We start from the raw sequence: 18019 nt of genomic DNA on the forward strand, positions 1-18019 counted from the left end.
TACTATTGACGTTACAGTTGCGTTTTGCAGGTCCATACTGAAAAAAACACAAACTCACCACTCAGGGGTGCGTTTCCCAAACAATGACGTAACTCGTTGCTGAACGACCATAGTACGATGCATCGTTGGAGAAACGAACTACCTTGTCATGACTGTTTCCCGAAAGCATAGTATGTTTGTCGCACATTCGTCATTTGAACCATGTTGGTTTAACAACATAGTTGATGATGTCACGTAGGAAGTGAAGTACTAATTAATCTGTGCAAATTGATTTAATGTCAGATTATTGCTGTAAATAACATATTGCATCGGAAGACTGATTTTGTTATCGTGATTTAGTTATCTGTTGTTTATTTTCAAGATATTTAATTCACGAGTAAGTTCCCTCTTACGTCACTCCTCCCAGGGGATTCCCCAGGGTCTTAAAGCTCGTAAACTGAGCACATGCGCAGTTTTCAAATGCAGCGCTTTCATTCTGTTTGCAAATTTAAATAAATTTTTTATATATTTAGAATGATGGATATAGACTGTACTACATGTTTTTTGCTTAATTTGTTCAAAATCATGATCAACGTAAGTCGACATATAATAATAACAAGGAACGATGCTTCTAACGACAGGTGAAGAGCTGTTGTTCCAATGTCACAAGTTAGCGATGCAGTTTGCGAATGTTTGTTTGAACGATGGTTTCGGGAAACACCAAATCGTTGAACGATGACAGTAACGATGGAACTTACAATGTTCGTTGGCTAACGATGCTTTTGGGAAACGCACCCCAGAAACGTCCATTAACAATCTCCAAACAATGAATTAGTCCTCAAAATCTATATCTTCGTCTGATACAGACTCAAACATAAGATCTGTTTACACACACACAGAACTACTGAAGGAGCTGCTCTCAGAAACAGCCAATCAGAGCAGAGCTCAACATTATTATTCATGACCCTTTCAAATAAGGTAATAATAGATAATTTCTTTCATTCAAAACTATCTCTGGATTATTTTTGCACTTAATAAAGCCACATACCATCTATGTAGATATCAGAGAACAATTTAACTGATTATTTCAATGCATTCTTTGGCACCTTTAATGAAAGGATAGCACCAATAACCAGATTTTTATTAATTATGCCTTCAATATTGCAATATTTTGATTCCGGGGAAGTGTTACCTTCGCATCCACAAGAGAAACCACACCCCAGGATTTAGCCCAATTATTCAAATTTATGCGGTTACATGATACTTTTATTTCTAATAAGTAGGTTCCATGTAAACACAGCTGGTGATACTGAAGACCGAAGTACTGAAAGATTACTAGTAGTACATGCTTTCCTACTAGTTTGCCTACAATAGAATAGATTTGCCAAACTGCAGTTAATTTGCAAAAAGACAGTAAAATAAATTTGCTGCCCCACTACTATTTCCCCTCCCACTTATTATTAATATCGAATTGAAAACTAATTTGTCTTCCTTCGTACTTGATGACATTTCCTAAAGTTACCCTCAGGAATTATTCAATAGCTATTTGGAAACTTTGTCTGCAGGGTCTTTACTCACATACTGCTGACATATAGATACACTGTATGAAACACATTCGCATAACCAAGTGTTGACATTAGAGGTTTTCCAAAATTCATCCCTTTGAATTCTCCATATCTATATATTCAAATTTGTCTTTCAGAGGGGTATGATGCAATGGAGGGCACCTCATTGCTAAATGAGGATATGATTGAGGAAGATGATGACGCCAGCTCTTCGGCATATCAAGAAATTGAGCGCTTCGAGAGAGAAAACGCTGCGCGTAGTCAACATAGCACCAGTTCCACAGTTACGGCAATCTCCGTTCCTCCTACCTCCACGCACGCTTACCGAGTCCCATGTCCGCCACCCTCCCAGCCCCCGCCGGACCCTCCCGCCCCACAGGCCATTCAGGCTTTTAAAGAATCTGCAAACATGGTGGCCGCCTTCAACATGCAGTGGAAGGAGGAGATCTCCGCCATGCGCTACGAGCTGGCTGAGCTGCGCAGGGACGTCTGTGGAGAGCTCAAGACCTTCAACAGCAACTTCTTTAACTTCACCCAGTGCTATAACATGTGGACCATGTGCCGAGAACCAGCCGCCGGCACCAGTTCCACCCAGTCCGGCGATCGGGTATCCGTTGGCGTCCAGACCGGCGCTAACGGTCTGGTGAGACAAAACACTGCGGACGCCTCGGTAATGTGTCAGCCTGAACCGGCTGCCTTCAGCATTTTCGATCTGATGGAGCCCCCCTGCATCGAGATTACCGAAGGAACTCCCGAAGGAACCACGTCCACCAACAGCCCGACGAGTCCCGCCAGTCCCGATAGACCCACAGGCCCACCGTTATCCACGGTGATGGGAAAGTCCAAATTAGACACTGGCAGGAAAAAGAAGAACTGCGGTCGAGCGGATGGTCAAAGAAGCGCTAGCCTTGAACTATGGTGCCGAAAGTACACTAGTGGACCAATGTCATACCTGTCGCTGTCATTCTGATCATACTCATCACCCCGGACCAAGCGTTTACCACACCTTCTCAATGAACCCCATGTATCCTGCAGCCAGAGAACATAGGGGAGCTAAGTGTTTGTCCCTTTCCTCTGGGCAAAGATAATAGCTTGGCTCAAAACAGCCGATGTGAGCTGTTTTGACATAACAGGGATAGTGTAGCCATTCTAGATTAAACCATTTGCTGTGCCAGATCATCATCAAATGTGTTTACATCAATGTATAATTGATTCATGAATGTCTTGTAAGCAATGTCGCTATTCATCTGAATGTCACTGTGTTTTGTTTATGGGTAAAGCAAAGTTCTTGTGTGACAGTGATAAGAAAGATCTCCCCAATTCATCTGACCACAAGTTATAAATACTATGGAAGGATAAAACATCACTGTTTGGCTAATTCATTCGTTTTTTAACATTGGCCATGTTTACACGACAGCTTTTACATACAAAATTGGAAAATGTTTTATGCGTTTTGGCTGTTCAATTAGGTCCTGAAAATGTTAAACGTGCACATTTTTTAGAAAATCGCCAAAAACCTGTGAAAATGTTGACATCATGCGCTTGAATATTCTGCGTTCAGTCTACAGGCATGCACAAATACTTGACAACCATATCAACAATGGTGGCCTACAGGACTGTGTTTGTGCGAATCAAGATTCTTTTAACGCTAAGTTTACAAAATGTTGGCGCTTAATAGTCCTTGTAGTAATAAATAAACCTCCACCATTGTCTTTCCGAACAAAAAAGTTGGTCGCTTTGTCAAAAAATGCATATAGTATGTGCCCATGGGCGTTTCTTTACAAAGTAACGTCGCCAACTACTGTTTTTAGTCATTTTTTCGGATCTGCGTGGATTGCTTTGACAACGTGGTGTGTACACAATTTTTTTTTAAAGCGCAAAGGATAAACATATCTGTTTTTCGCATAATTGTTGTCGTGTAAATATACCAATAGACCAAGTAAACAACAACATTAAAGTATATTTCAATCCGGCAAATTCCCATTCTTTCTGTTTACTTTTAAGTTACAGTGGGGTCCAAAAGTCTAATGGTGCGTTCACACCAGCCGCGGTAGAGGGAGCAAAACGCGCATTTGTGCATAGTTGGACGCTTGAACATTTGAGTTTACTCGCTTCATTCATGTGTGAAAGCCGTGCGTGAAATTCTAGTCATTCACATGTAAATTCACGTCATGGGAGGGGCTTCTGCGACTCCGCTGAGACTCCACTCGCTTCCTGTAATCACGTCACTACTACAGCAAGGTCCTGATTGGTTAACGCGGCGCGGCAATCCGTCGAAGTTCAGATTTTTCAACTTGCGCATTTCCCGTGACAATGCTCAATTTGCGCTTACCGCATGTACCGTGCCGCAGGTTGCCTAATTGCCTCTTTGCATTGACTTAACATGTAAATCACTCGCGCTTGCCGCGTCTACCGCGTCTGGTGTGAACCCTGCATAAGACCATAATACAATTTTGTGACCTGCAGTATGAATACTGTGTTTGAGTTTTTGCATAGGTCACTAACCATATAAGCATTAACTCCATTGCACATATAGGCAGATTTTTTTGCTTTTGAAACGCACACGAGTTTGTTTGAAGCATTCTCATATCAGGCTAACGCAACATGAAATAACAGGTTCTGATTTTGAGCGCATGCTGTCATTTAACCAGAAATACTCAAATTCAGCTCTCTGATTTTTAGACCCCACTATTTTTCATAGCTATAATGATGTTGAATAGATGTCACACACTGCTTTTGCTTTTCATGCATTTAATTTAAAGCATTTTCATGCTTTTATTAGTGCTAGATGACAAACATGGCCAGGAGAGTCGCATATACATGCATCATTAAATCATTAAATAATAATGACATTTTAATTTTCACACACAACCCATGCCGTACCCTTAAAGGAAACAAAATCATACCAGAACAGTAGATCTTTAGCCACCAATTGATTTAAAGGGTGTAATTGCTAACTAGTATATAATCGGTGGACTATTTACAAGTAGTGCTGAGTGGTACTGTACAACTTCCATTTATTATTTATAAATATTTATATTATGTCACTATATGTAAATGAAATAATAAGTCACACATTATAATAGAAAACATATCAATTGCTCACCCTTTTACATTCAAAATGCTATCAGTCCAAAAACCACACAACGTGATCATTTTCATTAGTAAAATAATGAAATGCTGATAAAGACTGTAATCAAAACTCACCTCTGTCTTAATCATTTGGTTAAAAAATTATCTAACTCCCTTAAATATGATGTCAGAAAGATCGAGACATTACTGTACTTTTAAAGAGGAAAAACAACACAGTGTAAGGGGGACAGAAAATGCAAAAACAAATTACATAGGGAAAGAATGTTTCATTTCAGTTACACAACGAATGTTGTTTAAATATTGCACATAAATTTAATGACGCATGAAGACATACCTGACAAAACAATGAAAAATCAAACAATTAAAATATGTATTTGTATTACAGACTCAAAAATACACAAGGACACAAAAATGGCATCATTTTCTGCAGATTTACTGTATTACCACACGTTTGAAGTAAAATGTCAATTCAAGTAAAAAGTCAATTAAACCTAATATTTTATATAGTACTATACTAGTTTTGATTTGTGATAAGTTAACATAAATTTTTTAAACAAGTTTAAATTCTTTAACTTAATTTGTTGCAGTAAAGTGAAGTAACATAAAAATATATGTTGATTTGATATTAATTTTTACAGTGCACAACAATCGCCTCTAAAATATTGAGCACACACATTTAGTATGCTTAATTCCGGAGTATAGTGTGTTTTTATGTGTACGCGAATGCACGCGCACAGTCGAACGCACAACCTTGCAAAGCATAGTTCATTTGACTCAAGTGTGCTAACGTTCGATGAATGCACATTTTGCCAAATTGCAATACCTCTCGTAAACAAAATGCTACGTACACCTGTACGCAAGGTTTTTAAAAATGTGCCTGCGTTCTGATGATGAAAATTGCGTCACGTGCAATGCACGCGCACTCTCGTATACGCGCTAAAAATGGACAATACTTCAGCCTTAAGTGTAATATAAAACGACTTGCCTTTATAAGAAACAGCTCTCATACAAAGACAACTAAAACAGAATTATTGTTGTAATCAGGGCTGGAAATAGCAGAAATAGGAGACTCTAGTTTGGGGGGGGGGGGTAATTTGTTAGAGTGTGAAAATTGAGATATTTAGTTAATGGTATATTTAAATAAGAGGTAAAGTCTAAAATAAAACTGATCAGTCATACTGTGAGGTGTCATGTGACAAGCTTGAAGATGCATTACAAAATATTATTTCCATAAAATAACCTCATAATAGGGAGTTGTTTTTAAAAGCTGTTAAGTTGTATTATACCACAGGGCTGTTGAATACTTTATTTTGATTGGTTGAGAAACCGCACACCTAACCTTTAAAATGTCTTAAAAATAAGCACCCAAGCATTATTTTTAGTAACTGTGGTATAAGTGGAATTATTGACCATAATTGGTCCTTTGAATTATTCAAAAATAATGCACACCCACGGTGTAACAGCATATAATTCAAAGGCCCATCGTCAATTATTCCTTACTTTATATATATATATATATATATATATATATATATATATATATATATATATATATATATATATATATATATATATATATATATATATATATATATCTTAAACAAATCAATTTCAAGATTAGTAAAGTAAAAAAAAAACTTTTGTTTAAATGTAGCTTAAATAAATTGATTGAGTGTACTTACTGGATTTCATTCGACTCACAATCACAAGTATAAACTCTGTTTGTTACACCAGCATCAGTTGTAATTACGCGTTTGAGAGGGAAATAGTGCAAGAATATTGAGAGAAATAACAATAAGTCCCAATTAAAACTATGGACTTATTTTCTATCATTCGATTGACTGTTATCTAGTAGTGAATATTAAATCAGGTATTGCGGTGTCATTACGTGAATCACCTTGTTAGGTGCTTTTCAGATACTTTGGCTTTAATTCTGAATTATATTCGATTTATATGTTATGTTAAATAATATACTACAAGTTATGTTTTATGATTACACAGACACATTTCTTGTAGACTCTGTATATATAATTTTTATATTAAAGACGCTTTTAAAAGACGCTTGTCCATCGCCATGCCAAACCGTTCTCGTTGTGTTCGTGACTGAGCCGGTACGGTTATGGGTTAATTTTCCACTGTTGATCCGATAGTAGCATTAGACAACCGTGCTGAGAATACAGAGCCAAAAATGGTTTGTAGTTGGGCCAAACCATGGCTCAGGTGGAAACGTAACTGTAACCGTTCCTTCCCGTACGGTTCGGCCTCATAGTGAAAAAGTGCTAAAAATGTATGATCCAGTGCTTCTTTCCATACTAATTTATAATATATGCATCTGTGAACACAATTATATAAAATAACTATATAGTGTCTACTCAGTAAAATTTAATTTCCTAAGGCATATCGTGTTTTATTTTTCTATAAAAGTTATAAAAAAAGATTATCGCTCAGCACTACTTTAGTTTTGTACGTTCTAACTTTGCTTGAACTCATGAGAATATAAAACATACATACATAAACTCCTCCTCCATCATTTATTTATCTTTTGATTTTTTCTTTTTTATTATTCTCCTTTAAACATTTTTCATTACCCAATTACATTTTCAGGATTAGCTGAACGAGTCTCTTCTTCGGGACACACGCAGCATTTTGGGACCAGTTTTATAAAATGTTCATGCTCAAAAGGGGTATTGAATTGAATTATTAACCATAACACATTTATTTATGTTGCAAGGCGATTCCTCACAGGACATTCAATCTCCATGTGCCACTATAATAAAATAACACTGTGAGATTTTCATTTATCCTAAATATAATAGGTATTAGGTTCAAATATAATTGGAGAAACATATGCTAATACAATATATATTTTATGTACTAAGTTTAAGTAGTTTATTTTAAAACAAAACTGTATGAAACTATTTTCTTTACGAGAAAAACATCTTATCATGCCAAAGTTGAAGGCAATGTTTGTCTGTTAAACAATTTATGGATATTTGAAGTCACTGCCGTAAGGGGAAAACACAACCAGAACTACATTAAAAGTAACAAGATTGATCAAATCGATGCTGTTTTATAGCATTTTTGTCCCGGTACCACTGTTTTTGAGTATGTGACAACATTCATTCTACATCGAAATATATTTATTTTAATTTAACATATTGCAAAATGATTAGCATATTGCCCTTGAATTGTTAAAAAAGCTTTCATTAAATAAGAAAAGGCAATGAAAGAAATGCATACTTCATTTTATAGACATGCTTTTTCATCTGCTGTCAAGTGACATTTTCTGTATCATTTCACATTACAGTCTTAACATCCATCACATGCTTTTGGTTGTTCTATATCAGCTTATTATTTATTTAAAAAATCTCTTTTATTTGTATTAATCCACAACATTCATAAAAACAACGGTCCAGCTGTCAAGAGTTTTTATGCTTTTTTTTGTTATTTGTAAGACATGCTGGTAGTTGTTTTTATTTTTTAACTACTGAGCCCAGCCAGATATTTGGCTTTAAATACTGTATATTGTCCGATGTTTTTGCTTTGTCTCCTACAAAGTGGTCTGGTTTGAATGTACTGATGCCGTCATCACTAGTGATGTCATTCTTAAACATTTTTCATCCCCACTGAATCTTGCTTATGTTTGTCCTGTTGCATATGACAAAGATTGATTCATCATAGTGGCTTATAGCTTATTTCTAACCGTTTACAAAAAGTTGGTTTAAATCAAAGATTATTCAATCGGAGATGAATAATTGCATATACACTACTGGTTAAAAGTTTGGGGTTATTTTTTTATTGCTTCCACCATTTAAAATAAACCTTAGCATCTTTAGGCAGTCAGCCTTTGGCTACAATTGTAAAAATGTGTGGCTATGAGGTCTCAACCTGAGATGCTTTTTAAGGAGTTCCCATCTAATCGGGGCTCTTATTGGCTTCCAAAAAAGAAAGCCATCCATTTCAATCAAGTTACTTTAAGCTTTTGACCGATAGTGTATACATTTTTGATCTTTAAACAAAGACTACATCATACTGTAAATCTCCACAGTGTGTATCTGATATGATACATGTGATGCTTTACCTGATGATGGGTTTTAGCCACAAAAACACTTTAATTAAAGGGACTGGATAAAGCATTTGACCTGCATCATGTGTGTATGATGCATTATTTATCTTGGTGTTTCGAAGGACCTAAGAACTGTTCAACATAGACATATTATTAAATGGTTATTACTGCACTAAGCAGGTTGTTCATTTCTATTGACAAGAGCTTCTACTTTCTTGTAACACAATATTTAATATGTTTATTTTTTTGAAACAGATATAACAGGCCTATAGACGTGCAATATAAAGATGAATAGCTCCAGATATAATCTCCCATGTTTTTGATTTGCTAAAAGAGAGAGAGAGATGTGTTCAGGGAATGAAACAATGTTTGTTTAAAGGTGCTGATGATGTGCAGCGTTTATCATTCATTCTATGCAAGTCCTGTGTTTTTCGTGTACGGCATGTGTTCATTTCATTCTTCGGTGGCACTTAAAGGGCCACCATGAAGACTTTTTCTTACACACCTTGCATGAATCTCAGGCATTTATTGTAACGTTTTGCCTCTTTTATTGCTGTTAAAAATGATGATATTACTATTTGCATTTGTTACGCTAATTCATATTGTTTACGAGTAGCAGCTGCATTTTTTTTTACCATTGTTAATTCCATAAAATATTTGAGAAAAATGTATTAAAGAAAACGGTAACATGTCCTCTGTAGTTGTACAATCTAGATGCAAAGGTTTAAAAACGCCTAAAAGGTACAAAAAATGTAGCTTGCTCTGAACTTAATGCCAAAACTACCATGAAATCCTTTGCCCTCTCTTTATCAGATGTTTTATTTATTCAAGTTTCATTGTTATTTAAAGGAGCGGAATTTTACCAATAGTAAAAACGGCTGTCAAGATCATATTATTTTATTTTTATGAAACTGCCTGAAACTTTGTTGCTCATTAATGGTCCCAAATCTGTTTTATGTGCTTCAAACTGTGATTTTGATGTGTTTTTAATTGAGTTTTCTTATTTTGTTTGTATTGTTCAATGTATACATGCCTTATGTTTTATTTTCAGAGATACATATAAAAGACTGTATTGCTAAACAGATATGAAACAGATTGTGAAGGTGTTTTTATCATTTGACATCAAAACTTTATGTGGGGTTATAGCAACGGCACAGTGTTAAAAAAAAAGTTTTCAAGGTTAATTTCTTGTGAAAGTAAATCTTACAATATAATAAATCTGGTTCATTTGGTTTAAGCTCTGTGATGTACACCACATGCAGGTCGCTGGCCAATATGTTGTTCTGCGTAGTAAATGCTAAATTCACAAGGTTTGTGTTTGTATGGATACAGTACATGCAATTTCTATACGTTTTAATAGACAAAATAAAACATCTAATTTTAATGTATTGCAGGGATCTTAAACATAAATGTGTACACATTTAGAAAGGTAATGTTTACTGATTTTTAATTTTATATAATTTTAGATTTATTTTTATACCACAATTTAAGCATTTTGGACCTGGTGTCTATTCCTCTTGGCCTTTTCTAGTGGCTTACGAGTGAAGATAATAAATCACCGTAGAGATCTTTTTTGAAGATAATAAATCAGAGGCGATCTCTTAGGGTCCCCTTCGTAGCAAAAGCCCTGTAACTGCGTAACATTAAATATGGATTTGTGATTGAGAATTGAACTCGTTCACCTGCAGAGTTACCCTTAAAAACATTTTGTCGTCATCCCTTTTCTTAAAGGTTTGTGTGTCTCCAAAGTTTGTTGCAGAAGCCAAGAAGTGTTTCAGTATAGTTGTAGTGTGGTTATTGCGGCTTCAGCAGACTTTTAGACAAACAGCGTGTCAGTACTCCGACCGACCCTTTGCTAGGTACAGTACAGTATAGTGACTTTGCTGACTTTGTCATGCTGCGTTCACACCAGCCGCAGTAGAGGCATCAAGCGCAAGTGATTTCAATGTTAAGTAAATGTGAAGACGCGCGTCTGGAGGTCTCGCGGTGCAAATGAGGCGTTTAGCGCTGCGTGGATGACACGATTCTGCCTCATTCGCGCATCTAGTTTGCGCGAATGGTGTGAATTGAGCGTCTGGCCCGGTACGCGTGAATGGTGCTTTTTGTGGATTTTGCGTTTTACGCACATTTGTTGCTGACACCCGAGTTGAAAAGTTTAAACTTTGGCGGATTTTCGCGCCGAGTTAACCAATCAGAAGCCGGCTTGCTGCTGTGGGCGCAGCCCCGCCCGGAGTCACTCATTCAACATGAAGGAACGCTTGATATTGTCCGTAAGCAGTCACTCGGAGCTATACGACACAAGTTCTTAATTCTATAGAGACGGGAATAAAAAGGACCTCGCTTGGAAGAGTGTCAGTGAGGACACGTGACGTTTATCGATCCGCGGCATTCCTGTCGTATTTTCCCCCTATAGTAATGTGACCAAATACAAACCGGAAACTCTCTTGATGAATGCACGATCAACATCAGCCATCTTGCAAACAGACAACCTTGCCCCTCCCACAAGAAGCAGATTTCCCCTCTGATGCACGTCAAATGCTTGCTTTTTCCGCGCGTCTATTTCGGTCTAGACGAGCGGATGCATTCAAAATATTAAAGCGGCAAACTAGACGCGGTAGACGCGATTTTGACGCCTCAAACGCAGCTGGTGTGAACCCACGGTCAGACTTTTTCTGCCACTGAGTAAGTCTATTGGATTTAATTAATTATCTGAAGAAGTAATAAATAACATCATTACACTTTTTTAAAAACTATTTTAAGTTTTGACTTGTGATAAGTTGCGATAACTTTTAAAATCAAGTTGATATTGTTTTACTTTTTTGTATGTTAAAGTAACATAAAAAATGAGCTGGTTTGAAAGAATGCTGCATATTTTTTATGGTATAAAGCTTATTTCGATTAACAATGCATTATTTGTTGTAATAACCAAAAAAAGCTTCATTACCAAAAATTGTATCTGAGTCATAGACTCCAGTAAAGTTCAGCCCCCAATATTACTCAAGGATTAAACATATTATGTCCCCTCTGCATGTTCAAACCAAATCAACACTCTTGCATTGGACATTTGATTTGCTAACAAGAATGTAACTGTACAAAACTGACACTTGAACGCAGTTCCCTGAAATGACACTATGGGAACATGCCAGCAGCGTACGCTCACGTGAAATCTTTGTACAACTATAGACCTTTTACAAGTAGACATCACAGTTACGTGGCAGAAAAAACCATGGAAAATAATGAAACAAGCAAGATAACCCACTTGGAAATGGCTTGTTGTGCTGGTGAGCCGACGCTTCAGGATGCGCTAGTTTATCTGTTTCTACCCAGAAATGTTGTGGAACTAGTAATCTGTTTGAAAATACTGTGGTAAAATTAGTTTGACTGCCTCCTGCCATGTTGTTGCATCAGGGCATCGAACTTGGACCCAATTGTAATCAATTTGCAAACCCTGTCGTCTATGATGCTTCAGGACACGCTAGTTTATCTGTTTCTACCCAGAAATGTTGTAGAACTAGTAATCTAATTCAAAACACTGTGGTTAAATTAGTTCAACCATCTCCTGCCATGTAGTTTCTTCAGGGCATCGAACTCACACACCTTACACCCCAAGCTAACCTTTGTTTGCATTAGTGCAGTTTTTCCATGAATCTGCTTAGCATGACACAATGTTGTTACAAATGATACAGAGAGATGATATAATTCATTTTGATTCTCATCCTCTAAGATTCAGAGGGATTTTATCCGCCAAACTGGACCCCGCACAAGCGTGGGTGTTAGAGTAAGAGGTGTTATCTCTGCTGGAGAAAGCGGCCATACAGATGTTCCCCCCTCCAAGAGAGTCAGTCCGGGTTCTACAGCCGGTACTTCATATTTTCTAAGAAAAGTGGTGGGCTGAGGTTCATTTTAAAACTCAGACATCTTAACTGTTCTCTGAGGAAATTCAGTTTCATATGCTGACTGCTAGTATTATTGTGGCCAGTACCATATTTTAGGACAGGTTTGTCCCAATAGTCCTAAGGACACTTGGTCTGCTGCAGATGCTGCAGTGGTGGGTCAAAAGCAAAGGGTTTTCCCTGAGGGGCAACCCATTTCGAATAATCAGAGTAATGTGCAGGTGCCTTCATTCCCTGAAAATATGGAAAAATGTCAGGTTCCTGAACAAGGTCCTGACACTAGGGGCATAATGTCGCAGGGTAATCATTTCAATAGATCCGTCCCTCACAGGCTGCAAAGCGGTTGTGGAAGGCCGTTCAACCAGGGGACTGTGGAGAGTGCAACATCTTTATAGGCACATATCATAGGCATAGGCAGATATCTAGATATGTTAGCTGTACTTTAAGCATTTCACTACTTCCTCCCAGTCCTCAGAGACCGTTATGCTCTGGTGAGAACAGACAATACGACAGTGGTCTTGTATATAAATCATAAGGGTGGCCTGAGGTCGTGCCCTTTGTGCAGACTGGCACATCAGATTCCTCTCTGGACCCAGGAGAAGTTTCTGTCACTCAGAGCGACTTGTATCCCTGGTGTCCAGAATGTGGGAGCAGACATCCTTTCGAGACAGAAGTTGAAGCAGATTTGGGAGAGATACGGTCGAGCGGAAGTAGACCTGTTCGTATCCCGAGAGACAACCCAGTTATGGTTTTCTCTGTCTCATCCAGCCCTGTTGGGCTTGGACGCTATGGTACAGAAGGGATCGATTTAATTCTGGTAGCCCTATTTTGGCCAGCCAGAGTGTGGTTTGGATCTGAGGGCCCGTCTAGGGAGATTCCCCTAAGGAGGGATCTTCTAACTGTGGAAACGAAATGTGGAAACTATAGGTTTGGCCCCTGAAGGGCATGAACTTATAGACCAGTGTATCTTTACTGAGGTTGTAGAGACCATTTTGAACTCTAAAGCCCGTGATAAACTGCACAATTATTGGCTGTCCCAGACGAAAGATTGCCATCGCGAAACAATTTCTGTAATCGAGGCTCTTCATCGGTGGTCCTATGTGCTACAGTGAGAGAGGTTCATAGATGGCCGTTTTCCCGGCCTTGCGTCCAAAGATAGCCTACGATAGTTTTCTGACAGTGTCAGAAATTTCGGCATGATCACCGCACAGTGTGTTTGCTGCTACGACCTGCGTACTGGTATTTGTTTACCACGAGCGCATGCTGGTGACGTTACGCTAACGTGTGACGCAGCCGCCGAAGCTTCCGTGTCATCATCGTACAGTCTACACGCCTGTCGTACCAGAGTTTAAACAATTCATATTGCACAGTGTGATAGGCTAATGATCTTATAGGAGGCAAAAATCCTGCAGTGTATTCCAGGCTTAAAGCTCCATCCACCAGGAAACTTTATACTTTAAAATGGAGGGTTTTCACTCTTTGGGGATGTGATAGACATATAGATCCTGTTAACTGCTCATTGACTTCAGTTGTGGAGTTTCTTCAAGACTTGGTCTTGCACCCTCTACTTTAAAGGTTTATGTTGCAGCTATTTCAGCCTCTCATGTACCTTTATCTGATGGCTCCTTAGGGAAGCACCCTTTGGTTTTACATTACCTGTGTGGCGCTTTGAGCATGAGGCCTCCGTCTACGTCCAGAGTTCCGACTTGGGACTGGGCAGTAGTTTTAAAACCTTTTCCGTCAGCGTCAGACAAACATGTATCCCTTAAGCAAAAGCTGACGTTTTGATAACTGAGGAGGCGATTTAGAGATGCTCTTTATATCCCCATCTAGTTTTGATATATTTGAAATATTAAAGCTATTCTTCACTCGAGACCGGGTTATGTTCCTCCTCCTCATGAGTCGGCGGACCATGAAAGACTTCACCTGCTATGTCCAGTTAGTGCTTTGCAGGGATATATTAATAGGTCGTCTTCGTGGAGAAATCAGATCAGTTATTTTGGCTCTGCTAATAAAGGATGTCAATCCATTCGTAAATAGAGGCTATTGAACCTTATGAGGTGCGCGGTGTATGCCTTCACCTCTGCTAGTTAGGGCACATTCAACAAGGAGTATGGCTTCATCTCAGGCCTTCTTGTTAAGGGTATCAATAGAAGATGTGTGTGATGCGGTTCCCAGGTTCGTATGTCCTGAATTGGTGCATGGTTCACTTTCACTATAGGACAGACACATTACATTATGGTGTAGTGGGCATTATTGTTCCCATAGTTCCCATTTCATGAAGCAACATTGAAGTTCCCTCAAAAGGGCCATAACTCTATGTGCCTGTAGTGCTTGCTCCACGTTTCGAAGCTAACATGCTATGTTTACACTTCCCTTTTTTTACCTTCCAGACGTCATCACTCCACACCTTTATAAGGGCTTCATATAGTTGTACAAAGATTTTACGAGAGCGTAAGCTGCTGGCGTGTTCCCATAGTGTAATTTCATGACGCAGCATCTCGTTCCCCTTCTAAGGAAACCATGGTTAAATACTTAACCGATACGTTTTTCTTCTTAATTTGACTTGTTTGCTATTAACACAGTTAGTTTAGTTATGAGAGCCACACTGTAAAAAAATGCAGCATGAAGTTTAGGTTTTTGACTTAAAAACATAACTTATGTTGACATAACTTATAAACAATATGTTGAAATTGTTTAAGCTAATTTTTTAAGTTAAAGTAACATAAAAATATATAGTAAGTGTTACAAATTTGCTTTATTTTTTTGATAATATTTTTTTGTAAGCCGAAAATTCTAGACACTGTATTAGATGAGAACGTGAATGACTCCTGATGGACACTGACACGCATTTAAGATCTCACACGGTCCTGAACTGACATCATTGTCGTTATTAGAATATGATCAAATTGATGGTGGGTTATTCACGCTGTTCATCGACAATTAAATGACATGAATATGTTTTTGATCACTGAAAATGAAAAATCCACATAGAAATCAGCTTTATAATTCAGATTAATCTAGTGAGATGAGCTATGATAACACTGTGGAAAATATAGCAATGAAAGCATGGTGTGATTGTGTCTGCACAATTTTCACAGGCTTGTTTTATATAATAATTGGTTTACATACTTAAACAATCCAAAAGCAGCGATAACATTGTTATATTGTGTCACTGCTATGATTTTGATTTTAAACACAAACATTACCTGCACGCATTTCTTTGAACTTCTCCAAGTCTGTTTGTTTGTTTGCCTTTTTTGCATAAAAACATGAATACACAGATATATTGGCATCAAAGAGTGCATGGCACAATGCATGGGTCAGGGACAGTTGTTTATCTTTCATACTGCAGAATTTTTTGACACGTTTCTTTTCTTTTTCTGTTAATTTATTTTCAGTTTTCTATTACTAAGCTATCACCTTTTTTCATTTTAGGGGCCCGTAGCTTAGCTGGGGGGCGTAGAATGTACGGTAGGTCTGACAGGGCTCTTCTGTAACACCTGTTGTGCTTCATTTCATGGCATTGTTTTGTCCAGTTTCATAAATCTAGTTTAGCTAAAACTTTTATATTGCTATCACCTAAGAGCCTTGCTGGAATAACTGCAAAAGAATAAAAAACACCAAAAGGACTTTTTTGCAAACAAAATGTTTATATTTTTGTGTCTGAAAAAAAAACAGACTGCATGGTCACCATTTATGGCACATATTACATAATTACTGTATATATTTTGGTCTGTTTTCTTTAACATCAGTACTATTATTGTTATTACAGATTTTTCTTTGAGCATTTGTTTTACCACATTTTTTATTTTTTATGAGAACTGAAAGAATAAGAACACATTTTGCCAATACGAAACAAGCAATCTGTTCAAACTATTGGGCGGTGAATTTTGGCAGTTTAGCAAACTTTATATATAAAATGCACTTTCCACAAATACAGTACACATTAGTCTTTATAGCATTATAGAGACGGACTTTACATTTTAGTTCATTAAAAGTGCAGAAGCTAGTTTATAAACATTGCTGTGTCCTGACCACTCTTGCAATCCTGTTTAAAATTCCTCCCTTTATAAAACACTCATTTTGCAGCATGATGGAAACACAAAATAATTGCCCTATTCTCCAATCTATTTAAATATTGTAGTGTTGAGTAATTTCATCAAGTTCCACCGTTATTGTAGGAAAAATTTAAATTTTGGTAAAAATCAATAGACCAACATTTGGTGTCAAAGTAGCTTGCCTTTATTAAATAATTATAATCATTTTAAATAATTACTAAATTTACGCTATATTTGCGACTCTTACTTGCAACCCTGTTAGCATTTGTTTGTAAATTTGATGTTGAAATTTATATAATGTTAAAGGGGCCATGTCACAAGACTTTTTTAAGATGTCAAATAAATCTTTGGTGTCCACAGAGCACATATGTGAAGTTTTAGCTCAAAATACCATATAGATAATTTATTATAGCATATTAAAATTGCCACTTTGTAGGTGTGTGCCGTTTTGGTTGTGTCCTTTAAAATGCAAATGAGCTGATTAAATGCAAACACTGATAACAATGAGCGTGGTTTGTTGAAATTAAAACTCAATTGTGCTGTCAATTATTTTCTCTCTTTCTCTCTGCACTAAATGGCAGTGCTGTGGTTGGATAGTGCAGATTAAGGGGTGGTATTATTATAATTAATAAGAGCTCCTTATGACATCATAAGGAGAGACAAATTTCAACGACCTATTTTTTTACATGTTTGCAGAGAATGGTTTACCAAAACTAAGTTACTGGGTTGATCTTTTTCACATTTTCTAGGTTGATAGAAGCACTGGGGACCCAATTATAGCACTTAAACATGGAAAAAGTCAGATTTTCATGCCATGGCCTCTTTAAAACAAACCACAGGGGTTTTAAAATATTTTTAACAATTCAGAGATTTTTTTAACTTTGTTGGCAGGGTTGCAAAAATTGAAAACTTCAAAACAGCTGGAATATAAAAAAAATATAAATGAAGAGTTTGGTTCCAAATTGCGATTTAAAAAAATAAGTTAACGCAAAAATCAGTATTATATCTGGTCTGTATTAAAAAGTCAATTCTCCATTTTACACATATCCGTCGTGTTATTCTGTCATCTTTTCTCCCTTTTTTCCAAACGGCAGTCCTCCTTCTCTGCAGAATGCAATACATCCGTTTAACCAATCACAGTGCACCATTCCACACATTGTAAACAACAATGGTGGCACTTTGAATACACGCAGAATCCTAGTTTTCCTCATCTACTTTGTACCTCATGATCAACAAACAACCAAAAACAAAATAACATTTTAATTAACACTTTTATTGATAAACCTGTGGGGGTTTTCTGTGGCGGGGAAGAAACGCAAGCCATCAAAATCGAAAAAATTAACATGAGAGCCACTCGAGCGA

At 37.3% G+C, this 18019-nt stretch overlaps 1 protein-coding gene across 1 annotated transcript in view; it reads left to right on the top strand.

Annotated features, from left to right (window-relative positions):
• The window catches only part of LOC141348983 (discs, large (Drosophila) homolog-associated protein 2b), a 154370-nt gene extending 148250 nt beyond the window's left edge, over window positions 1-6120 (top strand). Inside the window, exon 7 of the mRNA XM_055185430.2 lies at window positions 1682-6120. Within this exon, the coding sequence (XP_055041405.2) occupies window positions 1682-2514 (833 nt within the window). The 3' untranslated portion in view covers window positions 2515-6120. The remainder of the gene's footprint in view (window positions 1-1681) is intronic.
• Window positions 6121-18019: the final 11899 nt, after the last annotated feature.

The sequence above is a fragment of the Misgurnus anguillicaudatus genome, chromosome 18 (assembly GCF_027580225.2).
Source record: "Misgurnus anguillicaudatus chromosome 18, ASM2758022v2, whole genome shotgun sequence".
Lineage (NCBI taxonomy): Eukaryota > Metazoa > Chordata > Actinopteri > Cypriniformes > Cobitidae > Misgurnus > Misgurnus anguillicaudatus.